At 48.4% G+C, this 27,176-nt stretch overlaps 1 protein-coding gene across 1 annotated transcript; it reads left to right on the top strand.

Annotated features, from left to right (window-relative positions):
* LOC142560025 (uncharacterized) lies at nucleotides 1–27,176 on the top strand. The gene is made up of 4 exons (XM_075671775.1): nucleotides 1–1,392; nucleotides 15,849–16,283; nucleotides 16,941–17,256; nucleotides 21,217–27,176. The coding sequence occupies exons 1-4, from the start codon at nucleotides 1,314–1,316 to the stop codon at nucleotides 21,260–21,262; spliced, it is 876 nt and encodes a 291-aa protein (XP_075527890.1). The 5' UTR covers nucleotides 1–1,313; the 3' UTR covers nucleotides 21,263–27,176.

Genomic DNA, 27,176 nt, shown 5'->3' with positions numbered 1-27,176 from the left:
TGTCCAGTATATTTAACATATTCATTGTGATTTCAAAATGTTTATTTTGCATCCAGTCATTACACTGTTGGACAAAGACACTGTCGACCTGCATGATCTTACCAGTGCAAGCACTGAAATGTCGATTTTCGAGAAATATGCCATGGTTATCTTTTCCAAACTATAGCTTTCTTTTGCAGCGATTGTAAAGGTTGTATTGTTATGAATGCGACATAAAATTTTTTTGTTGCTAATTACAGCCTTCCGCAGTGTCAGCTTAGAAATTACGCTCATATTTTCAAATAACCTCAAATGTTGCAGATATACAAAACTGTGCGGATCTGCCCTGTTCGTATACTGTATATTTGGGCTAAATGTTTTAGTTTCGCATGAAGGGAGCTTGTGGTACTTTATTAGATGGCTTTATGCATAACTATTCTTTAAATTCTAAAATTCACATCACTACATTACAGCTAATGTTTCCAGCTCTCCAAGCTTCGAATCTCAATTTTTCTTTCTGCTTACCACGAGAAAGCGGGTTTTATGTGCGATCATAAACCACATGTGATATTTTCTGTTGTGTCGTCAGAAATATAAAGGCAAGCACAAGGTTAATTGAAATTCGAAGAACGCGCCATCGGCGAACGGGAATTGGAGAGAAATTCTTGGAACCAATAAACGAAGTGGTTCGCCGAGAGCAAAGGAGAGAGGGCTGGAGTAAAAATGTATGAATGAACGAGTCTCCACGGGAACTTTAAAACCCCTAATGGGCACATCTGCGCGCCAACTCCGGTGCATTTTGGATTGAACATTTTTGACACTAGCAGGTGTATGCGCCCCCTATTAACGAAACTAAAACAAACATGTTCGATGTATACTCGTCGTAAACGCCCTTATGTTGTGTTTTATAGTTCATGTGTCTGCTTACAGATGACGCCACAATCTGTAAGTGGAAAGTTTGCGTAGATAATTGGGCGTTGTTTTTGAACATTGTGAGGTTGGTGTGAGTTCACTACTTTTCAATCAATGCCTTCAAAGGGCCGCCTGCATTCGTGGCCTCTGCGCAAGCGCGTCTCGGCGCTAAAGAAAACCAGTATCCACAGAAAACTTGCGCGAACTTCGAAGAAGTTGGCAACCCGCGCAGGTACTAAACTGCGCCCTGGCGAGCGGCGGCTTCAGTCTCGCAGTCGCAAAAGCAACATGGCAACGAGGTGATAGGAGTCGACGCGCGGCCTCGCAACACCGCAGATCGGGCACGAACATTCTGCGCGTCGCATCGTCGGGGAAACCGAAATGCGATCGGTCCAAACCTTAGTCCAACCATCGGCAACGCTATGGCTTGCGTCTCGGAGCTCGGACTGTGGGTGGGATTACTTCTGCTTCTTGGCTTTTCAACTTGGACGGACGCTCTTGGTGAGTTCGCCCCCCCCCTACAACTCCCGTCCCGTTTTAACTTTTTCCTGTTTTGCTTTCTTTTTTGCTTCTTCCGTGCGTGGGCAGCTGACCTCCGCGCCGGCGTCCCGTCGGCGCCAGCCTTTCGAGTCATTAGCCTTACGTCTGTGGTCGGAAAATGTATCGGTGATCTTGATCTCTCGTCGCTGAATGCTTCTTCGCGTACGGAGTTTGTACCAAACAGGAAAACGCATGCCCCGGGCCGTGAGAACCTCTCTCGCGCCTGTCAGCTGCGCGCGGCGCTTTCTTTATTTACCACGCGGCGGCTGGGAGATGAGGGTCGCGACACGTGACACGCGCTTGCTCATCGTGAAATTTGATTTGTATGCAAGACGCCTATCACTGCGAGAACTCTCCGCATGTTGCACAGACATAGGAGTAACGGTATTGCTGTTTTGTTCGCTTGGTCTGGCGTACGTGCACACAAAAGCGCACAGATGCGCTGTTACGAACACGCCCGGAAAGCAATAAGCTTAGTGTTGAATATCGTTCTGTTGCTTCTAATTATATTAGTTGCGCCTCAAGTTAGTGAATTTTTTTTTACAATCGTGCCACTTATCAATACTCGGGGCTGAAAGACATGCCCGTACACGAAGGCAGTAAAATATAGCAAAACTTCAAAATTCATCCGACGTTCTTGTGATCTTTTTTCTTGAGTGTGTTACCCGCGAGACTTGGCGAAGACGTTCGAGTCGTGTTTAAAAGTATTGGTCGGCTCATAGTATTGGCGGCCTAACTTCCGTTAAAAACAAGGTTTGGACAACAGAGACGCGGAGCCGTGTTCGATTGATTAATCGCGGACCCAGCACGGCAGACGTTATTTTACGCTCTCGCGCGCTATGAGTTTCCGGCCGAGGGGGCCCAGCTCTCTTGGGTAAAGACAACATGTTTGTTTACGCAGTTGACCGTCAGCTAAATTTCGCTAAACAGAATAAGCAAAAACGCCGGATTGCTCTGTGCCCAGAGCAATGACGGCGACGACAGGGACGCTTTTTTTGTTTTGTTTTGTTTTCTTGTTTGCCTTCGATCATAGCACCTATACGGTCCCATGGACACTGTCCCCCTGGCAACCGTTGTATCATCAACAAGTAAGGCCAATATTGGATCTCGCTACTTAGAGATGGGAGAAGCGTACCGTGAACGACATGCTGCCTCAATCAGGTTGACGCAGCTTTTTTGGGAGTTTTCTTTCTCCCCCCTCCCACCCCCCCCCCCCCCCCCCCCCTCCGCCACGTTTTGGAAGTTGCCGGTTATTTTTCTCGGCCGCGAAGTTAAAGTCGCGATTTCATTTAACGAAAGTCCTCCCGCGCTCCATGCCTACTGCATCCTCAAGTCACCCCCCCTCCCCCTCCCCCTAGCCTCTTTTTTATTACGATTTCGGAGGAGCGGGTTTATTTGGTTTATGCAATCGCACTCCTGACCTAGAGAAGCGTATGCTTGCGTGTAGTACCGGCCCGGGTGCCCCGGTTAACCAGCCTGGTAAGTGACAAACGAGAAAAAAAAAAAAAAAGAATGACTGGAGTAACAATAAAGACCTGCATTTATTGGTCCTGGACAATGAGCGAGAATAGAGTAAAGATGATAACTGTTTACATATATGCAACGCAACGATTGCGTAAGGGTTATCCATAGTTCGGCATGCTGCTTTCATATGGTTTATAGTGAAGCGTTATAGTTTCATCGCATACTGACTTTTCTTTTTTCTCCTGCGCTTAGAACGCACGTTGAAGGAACCGGCAACCGTGCGGAATGTGTCTTTAGGTTATAGTAGGTGATGGAAACACAGTAATCCACATTAGCAACAAGCATAATTTTATCCCTTAATACGAGAACCGTGCGGAATGTGTCTTGAGGTTACGGTGGTGATGGAAAGATCGCAAGTCACATTGATAACACGCATAATTACATCCCTGAATGAATCATATTTTTTAATCGGCAGTGAAACTCGGGACAAAAGCGTCGGGGTGCGACGTTCTGTGGCGAAACGTGTCATAAGGCCTTTAAAACCGTGCCCATGTCTGAATAAATGTACATGCCTCACTTGGTTTAAAATGCTACGTCTGTGAAGTCACAAAACTGTTTGTTTACTATTATTGGAAAGCATTTATATTTATCTGTGAATACGTAATCGGCACCTCCTAGCCTTACAGAGAAGTAGCGCTGCCTACGCGCAGGGAAGCGGATATTAATTGATTAATTGACGGGGCGCTGCCGTCGCGCAAGTTTCTCGCAAGTGCAAAACAAGCCACTGTACGGCACCGACTGTGCCGCAGCGACGTGCAGGTGTCATGCACGCCAGCCGACAGCGAATTTTCGGGACGATCACCAACGTGTCCCGCCGCCCACATCCCGAAGGCTGTGACGTCAAGACTGCCATGTTTTATTCTCTCGCCGGCAGAAAGTTTTCCAAAGTGCAGAAGCGTCCGTGACACCTCAACAGTAATAAAAAGTTGCTGCAGGAGTTTCTAGGCCGCAAACTCGGCGTTTGAATACCACAGCTATTCCGTTGCCTAATTTGCATGTGTTTCGCAGAATTCGCAGATAAAGAAGTTGCGCTTTAAATATCTCTATACGCTTCCCGGATGAACTGTTGCGGATATAGGGGCCTTATAGACAGCAGGTTTTCCATCGCACCAAGAAAAGGGGAATGCTCGAAAACTGTTTGTCGGTCCCTTTAAGAAGGTACGTGGGTACGTCTTTTCAAAGTTGTACAGCACGCACTCCTCGTGATTAGACAGGTGACGTGGCGACCGCGACGTGCATCAGGCACGTGCAGCAACTTGAAGATCTGCTTCTGTTAACTCAGAGGCAACCTTCGCTGGGGCGTGGATTTTAACACCACCCTATAAGGTATTTCATGTAGTCAAAAGTTCGACAAAGTTCGTCTGGTCAGGTAACATGATGATGAAGAAATTGCGGTCACTGACCAAGTCTTCGTTTGGTCAGTGACCGCAATTTCTTCATCAACAAGGTATTTCATTTTGTTACAAAAACCGGGGGGGGGGGGGGGGTCTCGAAATGCCATCACTGACATTACGGTGAAGTCATGACATTGAGCAAAATTTTCTTGCGTTGCGTGTTAGTCTATGTAATGCGATGAACGTTGCTTATAGTATATATATAAGAGCAGTCTGCGCACTACGCAGTACGCAGCAGGTGCTACCATTGAACGCCTCCTGAATCGCTGGTCGCTCCATTGACGTCTCGCCGAGAGACCGGGGATCGTTTACTACTATGGCACTGTTTAGTCAAAAAAAAAAAAAAAGAATCTGGAAGAGCAGAACGAAGATGTGCGCTGTCGTGAACTGAGCCAGCGACTTGTACGTGTAGCATGAGGCTGTTTGGGGGAACCTTATCCGCCTCGGCTGCAAAAAATGATCGTTTACGACCATTCGTCACGACCATTTTTCCGCATTGCGGAGCACAAGCTCAGCCGCCAGCGTTTAAGCGGACATGCAGTTACCTGCAGCGAACGGCAACCGTTGCCGTCAGTGCACTGCCAGGCTAACAACGCCCGCAGCAACAACGCAGCCGCCGCGCCTGGCACAAATATCGCGGACCTGTCGAAATTCGATACGCCTGCTATAGTGAGCGCTGTGACATCCCCCATTCAAGCGCGACTAAGCAACTCGAGAAACTTAGCTTTCCGTAACAGCGAAGCTCGAACTTAATATAACATATAGGCGGGCAGAGCGCGAGCTTTGTTTCTGCGCCGCGAATCAAACAGCGGGCGAGTGATTGCTTAGCCGCTTGCAAAATTTTTTGTCCAGTGTACGCGCATGCATTGTAACCTACGCTGTAAGTAGTCGGAAAAAATGGTCAGACCCTTATCTGATCGGCGCTGACGACGGGAATCGCGCGGTCGGAAACAACCATCGTGTCGGAGCGAGTCGCAAACGCATTTTCTGCGTGCGCATACGCGCGCTATTCCCGAACGAAGTTGTTGTACAGTTAAACAACGACAGGCGCACGGGCCGTTAACAGCCTCGCAAATCTACCGCTACAATGACTAGAATGTGAAGGGTAAAAAGAAACATCAGGCTGCTGCATTCGTCGCTTCCAGACGGTAGGCTTGCAAGACTGCAATGTGGGCGTAACGAATAAATCAAATGTTTACTTACACTACCTCTGCAGCCATGACCTAAGCCTCGTTTAGTCTGCACGCTCACTGCTCACCGCGGTGGCCGAATCAGTGGCTATCTCAGCCGTGCCTGCGGTCGCCGTGGCCATCGTAAACAAGCGAGCAAAAGTCCATCAGAAGGCGCTCCATGGCGGGCGGTGTCACGTGATAAAATATGGCGGCGGCCATGGGTATGGTGCTGTAAAAAAGTAGCGTAAATGTTTCGTCGAAACAAGCATTATGGTAAGTGTAAAATTTAGGCAGCGTTTATTCTGGGATCTAGATTCGGTTTTTCGGGTATAGATCGCCATGCTCAACCTCGAGTACACTCCGACCCCAGTATCCTAGAACGTTCCTCCACCAAGCCCGCCGCCTCGACTCGAGGAATTGGATGGCAGCGCCGCACCTCAATAGAAGTGCGTCACTGCTCTTAATTGATGTTTCATGCAGATTATTCGTGAGCGTAACGTCTTCTTCATTTGAGCGGCGGCGCTGTGCTCAACTCGGTCGAGTGGAGGGAAGAGCTTCGAGTGAAGGATCGTTTGAGAATACGGGGATCATACCCCCCACTCGCTCAACAGGCGCGAGACAGAGCGTTAGGGAGTTACCAAGTGTGTGAGTGGGCGCGAATATGTGAACGGGAGTGATCAGTGCCGGTTTTAACGCGGGTTTGAGCAAGGGTCAGTGACGGTAAGTTTGAGCGGACTCGAGTATGGACGTAAGTGACCGTCGGTGAGTGTGAGTGGACGTATGTGAGTGAGTGAGGGCCGGTGAGGGGGAGCGGGGAGCGCATGCTCATCAGTGCGAGCGAGCACGTAGCCTATACAGAAATATTGGTCAGTTAGTACGAGTGAGTATCGGCTTTTCCTGCCAACGTGCGCGTTGGGCCTTCATTAACGCAAGAGAACGACAAGTCGAAAATGTCGCGTCGAGTAAGTACAGGCCTCAAGCGTAGCGATAAGGCAACGACAATAAGACGGAGAACACAATTTTGCGGCTGTACGGGATACGAAGAGGAAAGTCTTGCAGCTCACAGCATGCGGGCTTCTGACGCTGGTATCCGCGCGGCAGTAGCCCAGCGTCAGCGACGTTCTGCTTCTGAACACGAGGTCGCGAGTTCGATTCCCGCGGTCGTGGTGGTCGAATTTCGATGGGAGGGGAACGCCGTAAAAACAAAAGTGATCAGAAGATAATAAAAAAATAAATAAATGGCGTGAGTATAATGACGTTTCGGCGAAGGATAAACGCACCTGGTGGTCATAGTTAATAACCCGGCCCGGCCTCGCGAGGAACTTTCGACCGCGATCGGGCTCGATCGCGGTCGAAATTGCTTTGTGTGGCCACGGCCTGACACGGACCCTTGCCTTATGGTGCACCTAATAGCTCTCGGGCGTAGCTTTGGGACGTTAAGATAAGTCGATCAATCATTCAAGCCAATCTTGAAGCGGCTCCCACGTAGGGTGCACGCCCACGGGTTGCCGGAACTCGGGGAAAAAAAAAGAATACTTGTACTAACTTTTCATTACTATATTCTTTATTGTGTACGCGCCGCTGATGTTTATATGTATGCCGTAAAATATTAAAGAAAGGTAACCATGGTAATGCACAAGCAACGCGTTTCAACTAAAGGTTTCAGCTAAAGCTACTACGCGTCAATTAAATATTCGTAACAGAAGTCTTCATATACTGATACGGTGTAACGGGTTTGCACGTGTTGCTGATGCTGGTACGTTTACTTATGCTTCCAGAGAGGCATCTGTCAAGCCTATATAGCCTCATACCACTAATACCTGCGGACAACTTTATGTGGCATCAAGTGCGAATCTTGGCCGGTTGGTGCATGTTGCATCAAAAAAAAAACAACAACAACGAGTGATTGCGCAAGAAGACACGGGACATAAGAAGGATGCGGACAAAGCTCTGTGGTAGTCGAGGTAAAGCTACGGAGGCGGAGCTTCCGCACGGGTGTTACTGCGCCAGGTATTCCGGCAGCATGTGACAGCGCTTTTGGTTTGCTGGAACAGACGCGTGGGAAACGGCGTAGTTACCGCGGGTGACGATTCGCATTTGCCCAAATCCGGAAAGCGGAAAGCAGAAAAAAAAAAGAAAGTCGATACTCAGCACTCAGTGGTCTATTTGGTCTTATTTAGCTGTTCTAATTAGTATGTTTATACCTTCACTCTCCCAGCTTAGAATAACGCGGTTGAGAATGTGGGCTTCCTTCACGTGCGCCCTGCCTGCGTAGCTTTCCATTTATTGTCCTAGGAAGCTGCCCGCGACTGTAGTCTTCTGTGTAATGTCCTACGGCGTGTGTAACCACCGCAAGGTCACGCATGTAATACAGACTCGAATGTACGGGTGATCATTTTTAAGCTTTACAGAATTTTTAAAAATCGCAGGTGGCAGATAGCATAATTCTTGTCCTTGAGCTGGATTATTGGAAGAGGCGGACGTTGCACGAGAAATCGAGACACATATTCAACTAATTAACAAAAATCGTCTAGTTAACTGCTTAATTACGTTACGGCACATATTGCAATTTATGAATTGTAGCCGGTGATTTTGCAAGACATATCCGCTTGAATCTGCAGAATGACAACAGTTTCGACATATGATTTCCGAAAGTGGGGAACGAAATACATGGTCGTTCCAGTTGCTTTCTTCAATATAAATATATATATATATATATATATATATATATATATTAACACGACTATAGACATTGTACATTGTTCTTAGTACTAGAAATCAAGAAGCACGTGAACTCCTGGGAGAATTGGTACACAAACATGTTATGGATAAGTAAACTTGACGTGACAAAATACGGAACGAAACGTGAATTGTATGCCGGGATTTTGTGGTAATCGAAGATTCCTCGCTTGTCATCTCTTCGTGATTGAAAATCGAGCCGCACTTGTGCGCAGTGCGCATTGAAGAACAAAAGAAGCATCAAAGAAAGCGGAAGAAAATAAAAAAGCAGGCGTAACCTTGCGTTGGCACGAAAAACAGCGAGAAACGCGGCTGGGACCAACGCCCACAAAGAAGCCCAACAAGTTGTGCCGGTCGCGTTAGCTTATAGGAACGTGTTCCGCGCGGCACGGCTTGCAGTGACCTTCGGCGTTTTGTTTTCTTTAGCGCGAACTCTCGTTCGTACTTTCTTTCGTCTGGCCCACATGCAAAATGTGCGCCGCGGGGGAAGGCGCTGCCACTTTCCCAGTAGACCAGAGGCTGCGAAGAACTATATGGCGACGCCAAGCGGCCTCCTGCGTGGCGATTAAGAATGCGAGCGTTCGGAGGCGGACAACTTGCGCGTCGCGAACACCTTTGAGTTGTGTACCCTCTTTCGGTTCGACACCTTGCTATATAGCCCGCTGAGTGAGTGATTCCTGTCACTGCGTAGCGAAATGAAGAACAGGGCCCCCGGCCCTTAGCCACGGCTGTGTAGCATCCGCGAAACGCTTTATTGCGAAGCGTCCTTTGTTTACCCAATTAGCCGCTTTGGACGCGGTCTTGCTGACAGGATCATCATCCGCGTCTTCGTGTCGTCTTCTTGATCTTACCGTTGTCAAACATATACACTCGCATTGTTCGCCTTATACAGTGACGTCTGGTACACATCTGGTAGCACGTTGCGCAACCAAGAACGAGGCTAGATAGCCTGCAGGAAGCTTTGCATAAACACATTGACTCCCACAGTGCGTCGTATCTGCATAATTAAAAAAAAAAGAGAATTCTTTCAGTGAAAGTAACCTGTTACAAAACGCACGCGATAAGCAAACGTATCGATGACGTGATGATTAGGTAGGTACATTTATATACCTAATCCTACATGCGATTGTCCCGCCATGCAGTTTGTATTTCCAGTTCGTCCTTTGTATGGCCTTGTCCGCGACGCGCTGCGGTTTCTGGATTACCAACCAGCCCAGAAAATATCGTTGGTCAAGTTACTTGAACGCGTAGTGGTGGTAGCCTTCCAGAATAGGGTTACGCACCTGTGCACACGGGCGACGAGGGAGCGTGCTTATCGCGATCCATTGCTTATTAACGGTAACACACATTTTAAGTATTGACTATCTTTTCACATGGTGCCTTGCATATGGCCATTCGGTGCCCCTCTGCGACTATATGGACTGAATGTTTCTTCGGGTACTGTATAAGAAGCCCGATTCAGCCATTCAGCCACCATACTGGCAGCGCACATATTTGTCTGCGTACAACATCTAACCTGCTTTCGCTGGTACAATTCACCAAGAGCCGCCAAGGTAGCTTTTTGGTACCAAAATTTACTAAGCTCCGACATGCGGCCTTTGGACAGCGTGCCTGCTACGATCGCCGAGTAGCTGCATCCGAAACCGTACGGCACTGTGAAAACTGCTGCCAGAGTGAGCCAGTCACAAGTCCCAATCCGTAAATTTATTTCAAAGTGGAAACGGCGGGTGATTGGTGGGAGTCTTGACAGTCGTGTTGCTCGCTGGCTCTTCGATTGGCCTGCAGGCGCCGACGGATCTCCAGCCGTTCTTAAGTGTGAGCGGCTGTAAGAATGCTTTACGGCGTGCTCATTAGCTGGTGAGCTGTAGCTTTCGCGACTTTGCGCGGCTAGTTTTCTGTGAGGCAGAATAAGGTTCTCTATAATAAGGCTGTGATGACTGTAATCATAGTGCCACGATAACATAGTGCCTTGGGCTGCTGTGTAATATTTGTGTTTACAGTAAAATGTGCGTGCTGCCTCTGGTTTAGTGCTTGCGATGATAGATAGATAGATAGATAGATAGATAGATAGATAGATAGATAGATAGATAGATAGATAGATAGATGGATAGATAGATAGATAGATAGATAGATAGATAGATAGATAGATAGATAGATAGATAGATAGATAGATAGATAGATAGATAGATAGATAGATAGATAGATAGCGCTCGGTGATAAGGTTTGAGTACTTTCCGTTTTTCTTGTGCTCCGTTTTTGCTCCCCCACGCCCCCTCCCCGTCTGGAAACAAAACATAAGTTTTTATGTCTTTGGGAGAAGCTCACAGTTGATCCACCTGTACATATGAAAAACCTTAATGCATCTTGACCTCGTTTTCTGATGTACTTGTTGTTAAATTAGTTTGATAGATCAGTAAGTTAATCAATCGCACTTTATTTCTGCCGTAAAACTGCATCACAGATAGGCTTAAATAAATAAATAAATAAATAAATAAATAAATAAATAAATAAATAAATAAATCGTTTTATTTTCGCCATGCAAGGCGAATAAGGGACGACCGGTAAAAAAAAGTCGAGTACACTTGATATTTACCAGTTCATTGGAACTCGTCAGGTGATTCAGTTGTCCATCACAACAGCAGCAAGATATCGCTCGGTATTGTTTTTTGCAAACTAACAGCATTAAAAACATCACTTTGTATAGGTGGTGATTAAACCAACCAACCAATACAGAAAACAGTAGCAGAACGCGAACTTGCGGTATTACTGCGTTGTTAGGAACGACAAACCGCAGACCCGACCGACTGTGCCGTGCAGTTGTGGTCGCGCTTGATCCAATTGTCCGACTGGCGGTCGGCTAATTATTCTTCGTATTCGATAATTCAGAGTAGTGTTCGGCCGCGTCTGCCGCGTCTTCTGGTCGGAAGCGAATTTCGTAGTCATAACACAATACACACACCCACACGCACCTAATCGCCGTTGTCATGACGAACACGGAAGCAAACGTCACGCAGGTTAAAGGGGCACTAAACAGGAACGTGAAGCTGCTGCAATAGCAAAACGCGTTAAAAGCAGACAATAAAACCAGAGAATGCATAGCGAAAGTCAACTGTTACGTTTAGTTGAAATGTAGAAGCAATAATTGCTATCGCAATAACAAAAATAAACTGAGGTTAAAGATGGCAGAAAGACAACTTGCCGCAGGTGGAAGCCGAACACACACTTCTCGTGCGCATTACACATGCTCTAAAGTCGAGCTACGGCGGCGGCCGACTCCCCGTACACTTGCTTGTGTGTTTGTGTACGTCTATGCCGTCTCGCCCTGGGGGTGTTAACCAGCGCCATTCATGGCCATGGCGGCGGATGAGGCTTGCAGCGACGATTGCGCGAACGATGCGCACCGTGGCTCGATTGTGCGTCTCGTGGCTTGTTCGTCCGTGGGCGTCGACGTGTGGTTGCAAGTTGTAACAACAACAACAACAACAACAACAACAACAACAACAACAACAACAACAACAACAAGGCTTCCTCGGTTCTTCGTATTCTTATTACTAATAGCAAAACCGTCGCTCTTACCATTAAGCAAGAAAAAAAATGCCCCAACGACATACAGGTGTCGACGCCGCCTTAATTTTCCGCGCTACTTCAGTGACGTCATAGATTTTGACAGCGTTTGCCTAGTTGTTTATAGCTAAATAGAGACGAAGCTGCATTTAAAAAAGAGCCAAAGACTCGACATAGCGCGTTTTAAGATTTACTCCTGCGCTGGAACGATCCAAATACGAGAAAATACTTTGCAATCCCGGAAGTCATAATGGAGAGTTTTATGTTCTTAAATAAATCAATAAAGAAAGAAAAGTTTTAGATTAGGGGACGCAAGCGGCTTGCGTACGCAAGAACTAGGGGCCACGGTACTGCGCATTCGCAGACCTATTGAGTGTACCTTTGAGGACGAGGTCGCGGGTTTGGCCCCGCACTGTGGCGGCTGCCTTCTGATTTGGGCGAAATGCAAAATGATCCGAGGAAACATAAGCTCTTCTTATGAGTTGTGAATGCGAAAACATTAATGTCCAATTGAACATCGCTGAGCACCGCTGTTCCGAGTCAACTCCTCGCGAGCAATCGAGCGCTTTCAAATGCTTAGCCAACGCTTCCGTCACGCCGGGCTTGGCAATGGAAATTTATCTAAGTAGCATGATGTCATAAAGCAGAGTGCACAGTCCCGCAATTTAGGAGGCGCTGGTTTAGCCCGGTGTATAAGACAAACGGCTTCCGAGCTTAGGATCGTAGGGTTCGAAACTCACTACCGCCAACGTTTTCCCTTTCGAATGTATTGTTCTTTTTAAACATTTATTTCTTTATAGCGATCACCGGGGCGAAGTTCGAGCGCTGGTGAGAGCTTGCGCGGACAACACAGGCTTCCGAGAGAGAGAAGTGGTTCTTGTGGAAAAGTAGGAAAGGCTTTCGATAGAATAAGCGCCAAAATTGACGACACACAAGAAGAAATACAGACAGGACAAGGCGCTTATTCTATCGAAAGCTATGCACCAACTAGCCCCACAACGTGTTTTACTGTAGGAAAGGCTGGCACTATCTTCTGCAACCCATGCGGGAGCACGGCTCAGCGCCAGCAGGGTGTGGAGGATGGGATTAAAGAAAGAGAGGGTAGGAGGGAGAAATGTAGAGGGTCGTCCCAGCAGCATCAGAGTAGCCCGGCGGATAGGGCCCAGTGGGTTCGGCCGGAGGAGTTGGCTGGAGGTAGACCTACTGGAGGTAGGTGGCCCAGTAGAAGTGAAGTAGTGGCAGATCAGGAAGCCCGAGGTGGTGGGATAGCCGTTAGGCCATCCGTCTTTGTAGAAATTTCGAGTGTGACGTGGCGTTGCGAAGACGCCCTCTCCCCTCACGCAACATCTGGCGCGGCAGCAGGTGCACCCTTTCGCCCGCTCTGCTCCGTCAAGGCGAGCGCGTGACGTGGCGCAGCAGCCAATGGGAATTTAGGTGCCATTTCATTGCTGCAGACGCCGGCCTTTTCGCTCAATGGGCCATTTGATGCTTTCGCATCAGAAACACTCGTGCACCATGCATTGTACGCTCGTTAAGGGTTACTATAGGTGGTTTCCCACTACGGCGTAACTCATAATCTGATCGTGGGCCTTGCACGAATATATATTTACTGTCTCTTTAAGTCTGTTTTGTTTAATTAGCCTGAGCACAAATAACGGCGGGACTTGAACGCGGAACGATACATCTGCTATAAAGCGAAGCCTGTGTACAGATACGGCCGCGGTCACGTGTAATCTAATTGGCCTTTCGCTGAAGTGGCTCTGGCAATGCGGACAAATTACTGGGTCCTTCTCGGAAAGTTGCAAGTGGTCCCCATTTGGTGGTCCTTCGATCGTTTACTTTTATTGGCGCCAACTCGTTGCTGACCGCAAACGAGGTTTGTTCACCGGCGGGGACAGTTTGCGAGCCATGCTGCGAGTCGATACTGGACGGGAACGGCCATTAAATCGGCGTGTAACTTTAGGCACGGCTTCCACGGTGCAGTTGGGAGCGTCGACCCGGAAATGCTATTAAGTAAATTCTGCCACTGCGCGAGAAGTTCGTCGCTAGCCTGAAGGGGCGTTATCTGGTGTGCGAGTGGTGAGTGGGTAACGACTGCTGCCTCTGGTGTATGAACGGGGGTGTAACCAAAGGGGAGTGTGCATGCGGCCAGGGGGGCCTGCTGAGGAGTCGCAGTGACCGTGGTTTTATTGGCCTCCACCCACGTGTAGCCAACGCGCTCTCATTCGAACGTTCTCGAGACTGCCGCATACTACAATCTGTAAGCACACCCTGCGCACAGCACAAGTCGCACATGGCGCACTGAGCTCTTAAGTCATGTTAGCGCGAAGATTGTCGCTAGACTAAGCTGATTTATTGCTTCGGAGCTGGCGGATTAGTGTTTCTGGGCAGCGAAAAGCGCGTCCGTTATGCTTTCCAGGTTGACGTTGGTTACGGTGAGACGTACACAGTGAATTTTCTTTTGAACGTTAGTTGGCAGTGCGAACGTGGGCGAACTTGTGAACAAAAGCTTCCTGCTTTTACTCCTGCATTTTTTTTTTACGTGGGAGGGTTTTTCTTTCTTTGTTTGGTCGTTTACCGGCCGTAGAAGTGCCGAGTCGTGTTCTGAAATGTCACTACTACGAACAGGCTGATTTAGCGGTTTACTTCCATGTCCCTCTAAAACGTTTCTTTCCAGTCTCCTTTCGCGGCCTGATTTTTAACAGGATACTGCAATAATTTTCAAATTCACTATAGGAAAACGTTCGCGATCTGTAGACAGTGCTGCCATGAAAATAGCGAGGCAAACTTTATTCAGTTGCATGCGGCAGGAAGCCCACAATCTCGCATAGAGGATGGCTCTCTCACCCCTGCATGCAGCCTTTCGAGGAGCCTTCTATTATACACCGCCTATGACCTCATATGCTCGCGTGGCAGACCGTATACACGAGCCATGACCTCGAGTAACTTCCGAGCGAAAGCTCGCACACGCATCCACTTCCGCGGCCGGGGTGTGGGCATCGTCGGATACCGCCGTATTTTCGAATTCTGCAATGGCGGCATTTTGAGCCAATCAGAGAGGCCGTAGCATTCCTGTGGGCCTATCATAGCTGACAAGATGGAGCGCGCGCGCGTGCTCCAGTCCGGGCATGGAACACTTATTCAAGCTTTTGAGGGCGGTCGTTAACGCGTCCTACGCGTCTCGTCAGCGCTCCTCTGTCGCTCTCCAGCAGCTTTGCCAGACGCTAACCTTGAATGTTTGCCATAAGTACACGAAGGAAGGAAGAAAAAGAAAGGGGAACTTGGCATGGACATAACTATCGGCGCCGCCTCAGCTGAGAGGAAACTTAGTGTTGAGAAAGATGGGAAGAGTAAATACTGGGCCATCTATATCTCCTTCATTACTACGTATCAGTTTTATTTCATGCCAGTAGTGATGCAGGAGTCACAAGAGATGTGTAATACAGAAGAAGATCCGTAGTTAAAAACTGAATTGGGGCCTTCTGTGCATGACGACAAGGATTAGTTAAGCATAACTGCAGTGACAGCGCGAAACTTGCAACTGTAACTTTCCGTTAAATGTTTTAACGTACAAATGATGAAAATACAACGTATGACTTGAATGAATTGCTAGAAAGAAAAAAGAAACACTTCATAGCTGCAAAAAAAAAAAAAGGAAATCAGTGGGAATATATTCATTAGCTTCGTTTACATTAATTCGACGCGAGCGAGTCGAGTCAAAAGTCGAGTTGACCCAGCCGGTCTCGACCACTTTTACGCCCATGTTGCCAAGCGAGTTGGTCGAGTACTTCACCCCTGGCAGCCATGTTGACTGAACTGGCCTCGGTGATAGCTCGGCCCAATCCACTAACGTTTACATCAACCCGACTAGTCTACCCAACCCGACTTTATCGAGCTCACGTAAACGCAGCTATTGAAAAGTACTGCACTCACTTCAGTGTGCTTTCACTTTTGAGAGAAAAAAAAAAAACCGTCGAGGAAACCCATTTGGAAGTTCTTTCCACCCCTCCTCCTTCCCGTGCAGTGAAGACCAATGGAAGCGAGGCAGCCCAGCTGGCGGCAGCGGCCGCCGCGCAGTCGACTGCGCAGCAGAGGGGCTCCCTGGTGGTGGGACTGAGCCGCGCCAGCGAGAGCTACGCCGAGATCGCCTGGCGCCTCGAGCAGCCCAGCTCCAAGGACCGCGGGCGCGGCGAAGAGGACGAGGACCCGGCCTCCCGACTCTCGGCGTGCGAGCTGGCGTACGGCCCTCTCGAGGACCCGTACCAGGTGGAAGTCATGTCCAACTTCATGCCCCGCGGCCCCACCTTCATCGTGGGCGGACTGCGGCACAACACCACGTACCACTTCCACATGGTCTGCTACTGCTGCCTCGCCGACGCGGCGGCGCCAGACTCCAGCGGGAACTCCACGGCGAGCCCCGAGACCAAGCTCACCTCGAACGTGCTCAGGTTCACCACAGGTCAGTGAGAAGCAGCGCCTGCCGGTGCAGAGCTGCACGACAGTGTCAGGTGGCTAGCCGGGCGGGCTAGACCACCGCTGTGCAGGCTCGGGAAGTAGACCTGTCTACGGTATACCCACTTCGACTTGTGTTTGCGATCAGGTTGGATCATATTTACGACTAGGTTTAGGCACTCTGTCGAATGAACGTGGCGTACGAAGTATGGTAAAGCTTTGCGAACTTAGCAGCTTGCAAACAAGCTTTGCCCTGTACGCTATTGAAGGGAGAGTAAAGAAGATAACGTGCCTCAGTTTCTCTAGTGCGGATAAAGCACATTTGGCAAACTTGGTGTTTTTTGTGTCACAGGTGTTTCGGCTGTGCGTTCTTCGCGTAGGCCAGTTTTGCCCACATGTATACTTTTACGTCGAGATTTACTATTTTGGGGTGTTCCTCCATCAGGTCCCAAGCGCCTGCGAGCCAAACTTTACGGCTATACCCTGTCAAAATATCTTGATCCCAAAATTTCATGCATCTAATGTTTCATGTTTAATGTTTTCCAATTTAATGCTCCAGCTCGGTCCGAGCTCTGTCCTTCTGTAACCAAATCGCCCCCCTCTCTTCTCAAGCGCCGCTACTAAGATGGAACTACTTTCTGTTTGTCACCTCCTCGCTTTCCAGGTGTTTACGTCGGAGGCGCCGGCGACCAGCAGTCCCCGCACCAGCGGTCCTCGTGGCCCACCCAGCAGCAGTCGCGTGGCGGCAGCAGCGAGGAGTGGCGCCAGCGGGACCCGTACCAGGGCTCCTACCACTCGGTGTACAAGCAGACCATACTGCGCGACGAAGAGAGCAGCAGCCGCGCCGTGCCTTCCTTCAACGTGCTCCTGGGCGCGCTCACCGGCATCGTCGGATTCCTCATCATCAACGTCACCGTCGTGATCGCCGTACGCCGTTGCTCGCACCGGCGCATGCGCAGGCGGAGGATCCTCGTGCTCGAGTGAGTCGCTCGCTCCGTCGGACCGAGGACGAACCCGTTCGATGTATACACTCGTACGTAGGTCTCGGGACTGTCGTCGTTCATCAGGTTCACTCAGAACTGGCGGTACTGGAATGTAGTTCAAATTGATTTCGCAGCATTTTGGCGACAAGGTTCAGGACAGTACCCGACCAGTAGGGCATTTAAAGCAATCGATCATCATAACCCTCCCATCATCTCAATTCGTGCCGTCACCCCATATGATTGACCTTCACCCGCTCGCGCCTTCTGTCACGGACTTACGCCATAGAGCGACTCTCCTTTCCTTCTTTATTTCATTTTGTTTGCTTTCTCATCCCGCACTGACTGTATGTGCAACAATTGCCAGCTCCCGCGGAATTTCGTTTGACCAACGGCAAAGCACTTCGGCTACGCACGTCACAACGCTGTTTGTGACGCAGTCGGACTGTAACCGCAGCACCACAGTGCTTGGCGCAACCGCTGCGAATAGAGGCTCGGGCATTTGCTCGAGCCTTTGTGAAATCTCTTTGAAGCGCCTAGCAATGATATTTCAATTCCAGACGACTACGACTAGACGCTTCAGACATCACCTTTCTTTGCCCGTGCCTTGCTCTCTTCAGGGAGCTTCTAAGTCAGAGGGCTTGTTTGCGAACTGAGCGGTCAAGTGACTGCTAATTTGTTCAGTTGGTTTCACTTCAATTTCGAAGAATGTGGCCGCAGAGAGCCTCCGCATTTCACATGTCAAATTGTCAAATCCAGACCTCTGCGTAGATCAAGACACCGCGCCGATATTCGAACTATGAACTCGGTCCTCGGTGACCAGCTGAGCGCCTATTGCGCTTATAAGAAAGTGAAGTCCGTCGATAGAGAAACCGGTTGAAACCGGCTCTTCGGAGAATATAACTTTTAGATTCGTCTGATGTCTGCCTTCGTAAATACTCTATTGGGGCACCCGAGTGTTGCACATGCGTGCGGGCCGAGAAACCTGCTCTAGAACGTTATTTACGTAAAAGCAACGTTTGGATGAGGTGTACGCGTACGAAACCGGTGTAGCGCCAGCCAAGTGTACACGTCTTCTTGCGCACTTTCATGCGCCAGCGAGCTTCTGTACGCTGCGCCGCGCTTGGCTCTGAAAGTCGCGAATGCGTTTTACTTGGAGCGCAGAGATCCACGTCTCCGTAACTTTCTCAACGGTATCCAGATCTTCGCCTGCTCATGGTAGATTGCCGTGTGTGTTTTTAAGTGACGCACAAGGCACGCATTCGAGCCCTGGCTCGTGGATTGGTTTACCGCCTCACACACACACACACACAATTTTTTTTTGAGGCGTGCGTACATATTATCAGGACGCGCCCACGTAGCGTTTACCACGACACCCAAGCGTGACCACGCAAGAGACCTTGCTGTTGCGTGCCTAGCTGTTGAAAAGGAAAGAAGAAAACGAACAACAACAACAACAACAACCCTACAATTAAAATTATGTGGGCTTTTGCTTTGGAAGAGGAAAGGTCGCATGCTTTTGACGCAAAGCGAAAGAGCCTCAGCATGCTTCGGAGATTAAGCGCTAGCTGTTCCGTACGTCGCACGTCGCAGTGACGCGGTCACTGCGCCTTTCGTATCCAGACGTCGCACGCTATCGCGAATCAGATGATTAATTGCCGTTGGCTGGAACATCGAGTGCTCTCCCGAGTGACTCACCGCCTTTCGGGTCCTTTCGTTTCGTTTTCGCTGATAGCGCTGGTCACGTGGTAAAAGTTCACCGCGAAGTGCCTGCGAATCGCCGGGAGAAGGATTAATGCGATCGACGCCGTTCATGGGGGGCCGTTCGACGAAATCTCTTCGTCTGTCGCGCGGCGTGTACCGCACAGTTCCCCAGGTTCGTGTGTGTGGCTCTGAGGGACCGCAGTGCTCCTTACCGTTCCTTTTTCCTTTTTTCGTTGGTGTTGTTATCCCTTCTCTTTGGCTCGAGGCAGTTTGCAATTTGCGGTTTCCTGGAAGATGCGCAGGAAAGCGTGCCTTCAGTTCGTCGCGCATCACATTTTGGTGGGAGTGCATAACCGTTGATCGCTCACGTTCTCTGCGACAGACGCATCGAGCAGTTCCTCGTTTTTATATTTTCCTCCCGACCAGCTTGGCTGCGTGCGGGGATGTGCAGCTTGCTTGTGCTGTTTTGTTTGTTCTTTTGGTGCAACACCTCTGGCTAAAATCTAGCTCAAAAAAAAAAAAAAACTTCTCCGAAGGCGTAAGGAAGAGAAATGGGCATCTCGGTTCCTCAGCGACGTTATCTGTAAACTTGTTTTCACTGGAAGGGTCATCTGAACTCGTTCGCTTCCGAGAAACTGGAAGTTCTTCTGTGACTTCCCGCGAACACTTAGTTTTCTTTTTCTTTTTATCTTTCGCATCTGACCATTCTAGTCAATCCAATTCTGCTCTTCCCCTTACATAAACTTTTTTCGATCGGCTGTTTATTGATGCGTACGTCCTGCTAAATTGACCCTTTGCTCTGGCCGTTTACCTTTCGAAATCTGCCTTTCGTCTGCTTCTTATAGCGAAACAGAGAGAGAGAGAGAGAGAGAGTGAGTGAGTCAAAAGCGCCGCCGATTATTTCCGCCGATTTGCGATTCCTCGCAGCGTCGTCTTCGGCGAATTCTCTTCGCCCGTTCGGACAAATATTCCACGTTTTTTCGTTGAACCGACGCGTTTCTCGATTTCGCGGCTTCTCCTTTAAACGCTCCGCTTGTATGTTTTGCGACTACGCCGCGCTTTTTGTCAAGATTCGCTCCTTATCTCCGCGCCTTCGATTTGCCCGTATCGCGGTCTTTCCCGCTTTCTCCACTGCGACGCCGTCAGAGCGTTTCGGTCTCCTTCGCTGCTGTTGGCGGATGTTTCGCCAGCTGTACCGGTTAGCGCACGCTACCAATCGTTTCTCTTTTCTGTCTGATATCTACGTGCGGTCGGTTCTTGTGCACGTTGCGAGAAAAAAAGAGAAGTGAATGAGAGTCGTAGAGAGGCAGAAATGTCTCGTAGGTTGTGTCCCTTTGTACTTGAAAACTGACAAGAACGGCTGTTTCCTGCTAGCGAGAGATAGCAGTCATTCATTAGCTTCCGCGCATAAGTTGCCGTATAGATTTTTTTTTTCGGGTTGGGATGTTGTTGAGTGATAATTCCAGGGATGAGGTACATTAAATGTAGGTTCTTTGTATTTGTCACTGTCTCTACGAAACCATGGATGCGATATTGCAGCTTAGTACTTGCCGTCTTATCTGCAGAGTGCCTGTTTTCGGCGGGACCCAGACGCGGGCTGTTCTCTAACATGTGTGACAGCGTTGGTGCATTGTGGACGCACCTTGGTTTAAGCGCCATCATTGGTGCTATGCTGTTCATTTTCCATTCGTTAGCTTCGACACCATACATGTGATGCTTTCTTTGTATGATATTGGGTTTGATGCGAGAGCTGTCTGAAAAGTATGTGTGTGGATTTCCAACCACGAGGGTGTATCTTGCAATAGTTTCTTTATTATTATTTTTTCATTTTACGTTATTTCACTCTTCGGCATCAAAAATTTGCTACACGCCATTATGAAGCCCCGTCTTCCGCATGAAGTTTAAACAGAGCGGAAACGCAGTATATGTATTTCGTTATCGAAATGCTTTATTGGGATAAAGCACATTATTATAAGTGCGCTGCTATCGTTTCCTTTTGTTTTGTTATGATGTGCTCTGCATTCAACCGCCTTCGCACAATACAGATTTAGAACGCTAAATACTTTTACACGTAACTTTTCTTCTAAAGGTTCGCGAGTACTAAAGCAACATGCTCTTAGCTTGCGTGTATTTTTTTATTGTTCATTACTCTGTTTGCTTGTCCTTAGAAATTTTCTCGCGAACCTAATTGTGTTACTGACAGTACTCCTGTGCTCCCCTCTTCCCCCTTCCTTTCTCTTTCTTCTTCCCTTCTAGGGATCGAGACAATGAAGACTTCCCGTACCTCCGCCCGCTGGAATGAGGCGTGCGTGGCGTGACCTGACGTCACCGGAAGCGCCTTTCTGGTCTTCGAACCGCGACGGTCGTCTTCGCCGAGCGACCCTCGCCCGGCAGCCTTCGACAAACAAGCATCTATATCGGCGTTTGAACACATCGCAGAGGCATATCACAACTCGTTATCTCTCCATGTTAGACTTCTTCACGATAAGCGCTATGCACCACCCGTTCGTTTTCGGCTGTGTACGATCCCACGTGACCGTTGTCGACCGTCTTTTGACTCGTAGAGAGTCGTTAACGGACAGTTCACTTGAGATACCGCGGCACCGCCCTCAGTGCTGAACTCGTTGAGGACCCGTGACCAGTGGCTAGCAACAAGGATGTCCGGCTGCTGAGCGCGAGGTCGTGAGCTCGATCCCCGGTCGCGGCGGCCTCGTTTCATTGTAGGAGGAAGGAAAAGAAAGATTCCGTGAAATTTTGCGTTGAGGAACGACAGGGGTCAAAATTAATCTGGAACTTACAACGGCTCGGTTTCTATAGTGTTCAATCGCGCTGTAGAGTTTCTACCGGTCGGTATGACGTATTGCCACTTACGGAATGACGTATTACCACTTTCGAAATGACGTAACACTGCAAAACGCAGCGATAAGCCACAGGGAAGGTAACGCCATCTTGTGGCCTTGAATTGAGCCAGAGAACTCATTACTATTACTGCTACTTAACTACTTCTGCTTAAGGATTGGATTAAGGACGTCTTTATCGACGATAATTAACGTGTTTGTTCTTTTTTTTCTTTCGGTGAGAACACCCATGCAATATGAAAACGTTCCTAACGCGTTGTAATTTAACAAAACGTCACAAGGTGTTGCCACCAACGCTGTTCCTCTCGTCCTCTTCTCCGGTGTTCTGGCATTTTGTAAACGTTAGTGGCTTATGGACAGGCCGGAACTCTTATTGAACCCGGTAGCGGGAATGTTTAGCAATGCTGCATTTCGATTTGTTTTGTCGGTGTCACGGTATCGCAGCCATCGACGCCATGTTGTCTGCCTGTACAACTCATTCGGGCGGCGCGTATATTGAGTACAAATAACTTGTTTTTGCGCAATTGTTTATTGCTCGGCTAACGCCACTATGGCGCGTGGAGTTCAACTATTTGCCGTTTCCGTTGTTTCGAGTTGTGACTGTTCGTAGTTGCTGGGAGTTGTGGATGAAATTTCTATTGCAATACAGTTTGACGCGAGTTGGAACACTTTGGGTATGAATTATGGCTGTTAAGTTGGAGGAGCAAATGCACTGCATAATGGACGCTGTTTCGTCCATTGCGCAATGGACGAGACAGTTGGGCGTCCGCCATTTTGATGCGAGAAGCAGTAGTGCACCAAGATGTTGTTACAGACGTTGCAGAGCGACGGGTGGTGGCGATTAAGTCGCAATCCTCGAGTGGTGGTGCCGGTTATCGCATGATTGTTGTTTCCGTGCCTGTAAGATAACAACGAAGGGCTTTTAGAAAGGCGGATATCCACCCACGCACAGTTTTCCACGCAGACTGCTGGGAGGAGTTTGAGTGGGCCGTACAGTCTTCAGGAGGACATTTGTGTGAATGGCATTTTCGAGCGCTGTTTCGAGATGCCATTTTCTGGGAGTGCAGGTGCTGGAAGGACAGCATTCAGGGCAAGCGGAGCGCAGAGAGGTTCCAAGGAAGACGACCTAATGCCAGAAAAAAGAAATATTTTGACTGAGAATAGCTCTGCAAGAAAGTTTTTGCTGGAGGACGATTCTCACTGGGTCTTCAAAAAGCGTGACTTCAGCTATGTTTGCATGCATCCGATAAAGTCAAGTCGAATCGGCTTGTCGGGCTGAAATACGGCCGTCTATTTCATGTAAACGCTAGCTGGTCGTACGAAGTGAGCGTCGAAGCGAGCTCTGTCAAGCCTGCAACACGCATGGCAAGATAAACGCATACGTGGTTGGGTCGGGGCTGGGTCAGCGCCGAGTTATAGAAAACCAAACTTGTGAAGTCCGTGCACTTTGTGTGGCGACAATATCGGCCACGTCAGCGGCGCCGCTCAGTCATCTGTTGCGCAGTTGTACTATATTCCGCGTGTTTTATCTTGTCGAATGTAGTTTTAAGAAAGTTGAGAAAGATAGCTTGTTATTGATGGCACAGTTTATGGAATTGTGCCGCGAGGTTGTGCTGTGTTGTTTTATTGCCGTTTGTTTGCCGGCGTCTGTAGTCAGTCGCGAAGCCGTGCCCGATATTGCAAGTCTGGTTTGGGGCCTTTTAAGTCATGTGTAGCCGCGATGTATGCAATCGTTCGTAATATCCACGTGTTCGTGTTAAACGTCCATACTGCTTAATTTTGGGCTAAACAAGAGAGAGAGAAAGAAAAAAAAAAGACTAATCCGTATATGCTAGAAGGCAGCTCTTTTTTCGTATTTAATACATTCTGACTTTAGAAATACTAGATTTAGTGTCACAAATTCTATGCTTTCTGTATGTGCCATAATTTTTTTAATGTTGCTCTACACGTGCTTGTCATGTCGCGTGGCGTCGGTATTTGATTTCGTAACCATTGCCCGTGCCATACGATCCCCAGGAGCAGGAGCACAGCGCTGTCAGCGTGGTCAATGTTGGCGCAATATTGGGCTAACGTTTGCACAGTGGTGGGCACATATTGGCCCCGATTGAAGCGCTCCTAGGAATGGCTCCCACCTATATCAGATTCGTGTACTTAGGGCGTTTATTTATTTGGCTCCACATTAAGAAGTCGTTTGGTGTCGGTTAAGCGTCGCACGCTGCATTTGTTTGAACGTCTTGCGGCAGTGACCGTTTCATACTCCGGTCTGCTCCTTGATGCGGACACGTGAAGGAATAGGGAAGCTCGCCGAGATGTTGCAACTCTAAGGAGGATGTGTTCAACTTAGGCTAATGCGATAGCAAATGCCTGGAGCAGTTAGACCACTCATTTAGCAATGTGCTGGGTTTACGCGCACAAGTAGTAAACGTGCTAATCAATCGGAATACGCACTTGTGTCAACAGAATGCGGTGTGTTTTCCTCTCCCACACAGAGCGAACCACTGCACTGCAAGAGCTTTGTCCGCATATACCGTTTCATCGAATCTCGACACTAGCGTCAGGTGTGTTGTCTTCTCACAACCAACGAGGTATTTCCGAATTGTTTGGGTAATGTCCTCACAAATTTACCCGCCGCGGTCGCTTAGTGGCGACGGCGTTGCGCTGCTGAGCGAGAGGTCGCGGTGGCCTTGTTCCGATGGGGGCGAATCGAATGCAAACACGCTTGCGTGCCGTACATTGTGTACATGTTAAAGGACCACAGATAACCAAAATTAATTCGGAGCCCTCCAACACAAGCCTTCCTCATAATCCAATTCACTCGTTTACATTGTTTCAGCGTATCGTGTCCAATGCATTGGCCGCCCCGTAGTTCTTCCTACATGATGTCTTTTCACTCGACTCGCGGCTGTGGTGTCTAGAATATTTCGGTCACATGGCGCTGCGATCGACGTTTAGCTCTGCTACACGACGTCGTGAAAAGGATAACAGAAACGCCTGCAACGCCACATTTTTTCCTTTATTTTCTTAGGATCTTGCGTGTCATCACGACGAGACCAGTGAATGGACTTGTCACCCGCACAATTCTGAACATAAAATTTACGTATGTTTTAGGTTGGTGGCGATTGAGTGATACAACTTAATTAGCTACAAGTTTTACGTCGGGATAACTTTAATGCTTGGCGACATTGTTGACGACACAGTTTGACATTACTGCATGTAGCCGCATAGCGTGATGACGTTGCTGTCGTATAATTATAGTCAGTTGTGAGTTATATCGTACAAGGCGAGCATGTCAAGGATGGCGTATTAGTATACCTCAATATTTCCCCCTGTCACATCGCAGCCGAGCTTATACTCCCGTGTTCAGAAGTGTTCATTTATTCTTTTATCATTTTTATATTTATCTCGGAACTCGTGTCTTGTAAATGTATTTTGTCTACTTAATACCTACTTAAGAGTTTGCCGCTCTTATTTGCGGTGCATATATTTTACATCCCTGCTTATTTATCTTTAATTATTATACGCGTGCGTATGTACGTGAACGTTTGTGTGTGCGTGTGTGTGGACCTATTGTAGTCTGTCATTGGTGTGAGCTGTCACGTTGGCGATCTCATCAGAGAGTTATATCGTGCTGTCAAACTATCGTCGTGAACCCCAATTAGCCGAAGGACTCTTAGCCCACAAACTGTTTCTTTAATGTACTCATTGGTTTTCTCGTACAGTCGTTGTTCAGGGACCAAGTCCATCACGGAAGAGTATATCATCTATCGTATAGGGTGGTTCTTGGTTCGCAAAACTCGGCAACAATCGTGAAGTGTTGAGAGAACGTTGTAATTGGATGTTATTGGAACGAAGACTTAGTGAGAGACAGTGTAGAAGGGGTTCGAACGCGCTACCTCTTCGTGCTTCGCTCCGGTCTTCATCCCACGCGCTTTGTTGGCGGCACGAGAGAGGTCTCGTTTCTCGTTAAGCCTACTTCTGCCGCTCGTAGCCTGGCTTAATTGCGCATGGTTACGCTTGAGACGCATGAATGGAGAGTTCAGTTCCGTCTGAGCGCATGCAGGAAGGAGTCGTAACGAAAACCCCTTAAAGGTTCGTGGGATAAAAAGCTTCGTCGTTCGGAAAGGAATCGTCCTGTTCGGAGATTCGAACCCAAGACCGCCGCCTGACCACGGCAGTCGCCATACCAGCTGAGCTAACCAGTGGTCTAGCGGCTTGCAGCTCGAGGACGTGAATGATTGTTGGCCTCCCAGTCAGCTCAGCTGGTAGCTCGCGACTGTCCTGGTCATGTGGTGGTCCTGGGTTCGATCACCGGACCGGGTCGAGTCGTTCAGCTACGACGATTTCTTTGCGAGAAAGCATATGAACCCCTCTCGTGAATATACATTGACGTCGCACGTTTTCACATGACTCTAGGTGTTTGTATCTTCGTTTCTTCAACACTAATGAGACGAGCATGCCTCCGTTACGTTTCATCTTCTGTTAGTCATCACGTTGTTGATTGGGGCTTTGAGTTTGCTTGAACAATCAAAGAAAAAAAAAGTCGCACGCACTGCAGCTTTTGCCGTACTCACCTCACCGATGACTTGCACTCTGAAGCGTGTTCGAAGCACGCGCAATACTGGCAGTACCACCGCAAAGTAAAATCATTCTCGTTACCAGCGGCGCGCCGCGGTATGAACGCAGAATTGGTGCAGCACATCGATGGTTACGCCGGCTAACATCGACTTTACGAAACTCCCTTCTCATTATCACGCTAACTTCGCTCTTATTTTTATCTTGTTGTTGCGTGGTATGTTGCGTTTCCACTTATACTATACCGAAGCGCGCTAACACGACGAAGGCTATACACGAATAAAATTCGCCCATGTGAAAACGTTTTTAAGTCGTATATTTATCGTTCGCCCGTTGTATTTTGCTCTGACATATGAAATCTGAATGTCATCTGTATGTCAAACTAAGTGGGAACGGGTAACTTAGTAGAGTCCAGCTTCCACTTGAGGCGGATACTTAGATACACCTCTTTTATATCGCTGTCTGCGTGATGTGCTATATCTGCGCATTAGATGTATAGACAGGTGCCGGCAGTCTTTTTTAAATTGTCACTAAATTGAGATATCGCGCTAGAGCGCTGGGTAACGCTTCTTAATTGCAAATGGTCAGTGTTAAATAAAGTGAAAAATTCGTACGCCGTAAGTGACGTAAATCGAGAGAGGAGTGCTGACTTTTCCGTGGCATAATTTAGAAATCGTATGCGTGAAGGTTGATGTTTCCCGTGTACTTAGATTTAGGTGCACGTTAAAGAGCCTCAGGTGGTCAAAATTTCCGGAGTCCTCCACTACGGCGTGCCTCATAATCAGG

Source organism: Dermacentor variabilis, chromosome 10 (genome assembly GCF_050947875.1).
Source record: "Dermacentor variabilis isolate Ectoservices chromosome 10, ASM5094787v1, whole genome shotgun sequence".
NCBI classification, from domain to species: Eukaryota; Metazoa; Arthropoda; class Arachnida; order Ixodida; family Ixodidae; genus Dermacentor; species Dermacentor variabilis.
This window is presented reverse-complemented; position numbering and strand designations above follow the sequence as displayed.

Bases quoted from the DNA above. Each gene is read 5' to 3' on its own strand.
- LOC142560025 (XM_075671775.1), top strand. From the start codon at position 1,314: ATGGCTTGCGTCTCGGAGCTCGGACTGTGGGTGGGATTACTTCTGCTT. The intron at 1,393-15,848 runs GTGAGTTCGCCC...CTTCCCGTGCAG, and splicing joins AACTTGGACGGACGCTCTTG to TGAAGACCAATGGAAGCGAG. The intron at 16,284-16,940 runs GTCAGTGAGAAG...CTCGCTTTCCAG, and splicing joins CGTGCTCAGGTTCACCACAG to GTGTTTACGTCGGAGGCGCC.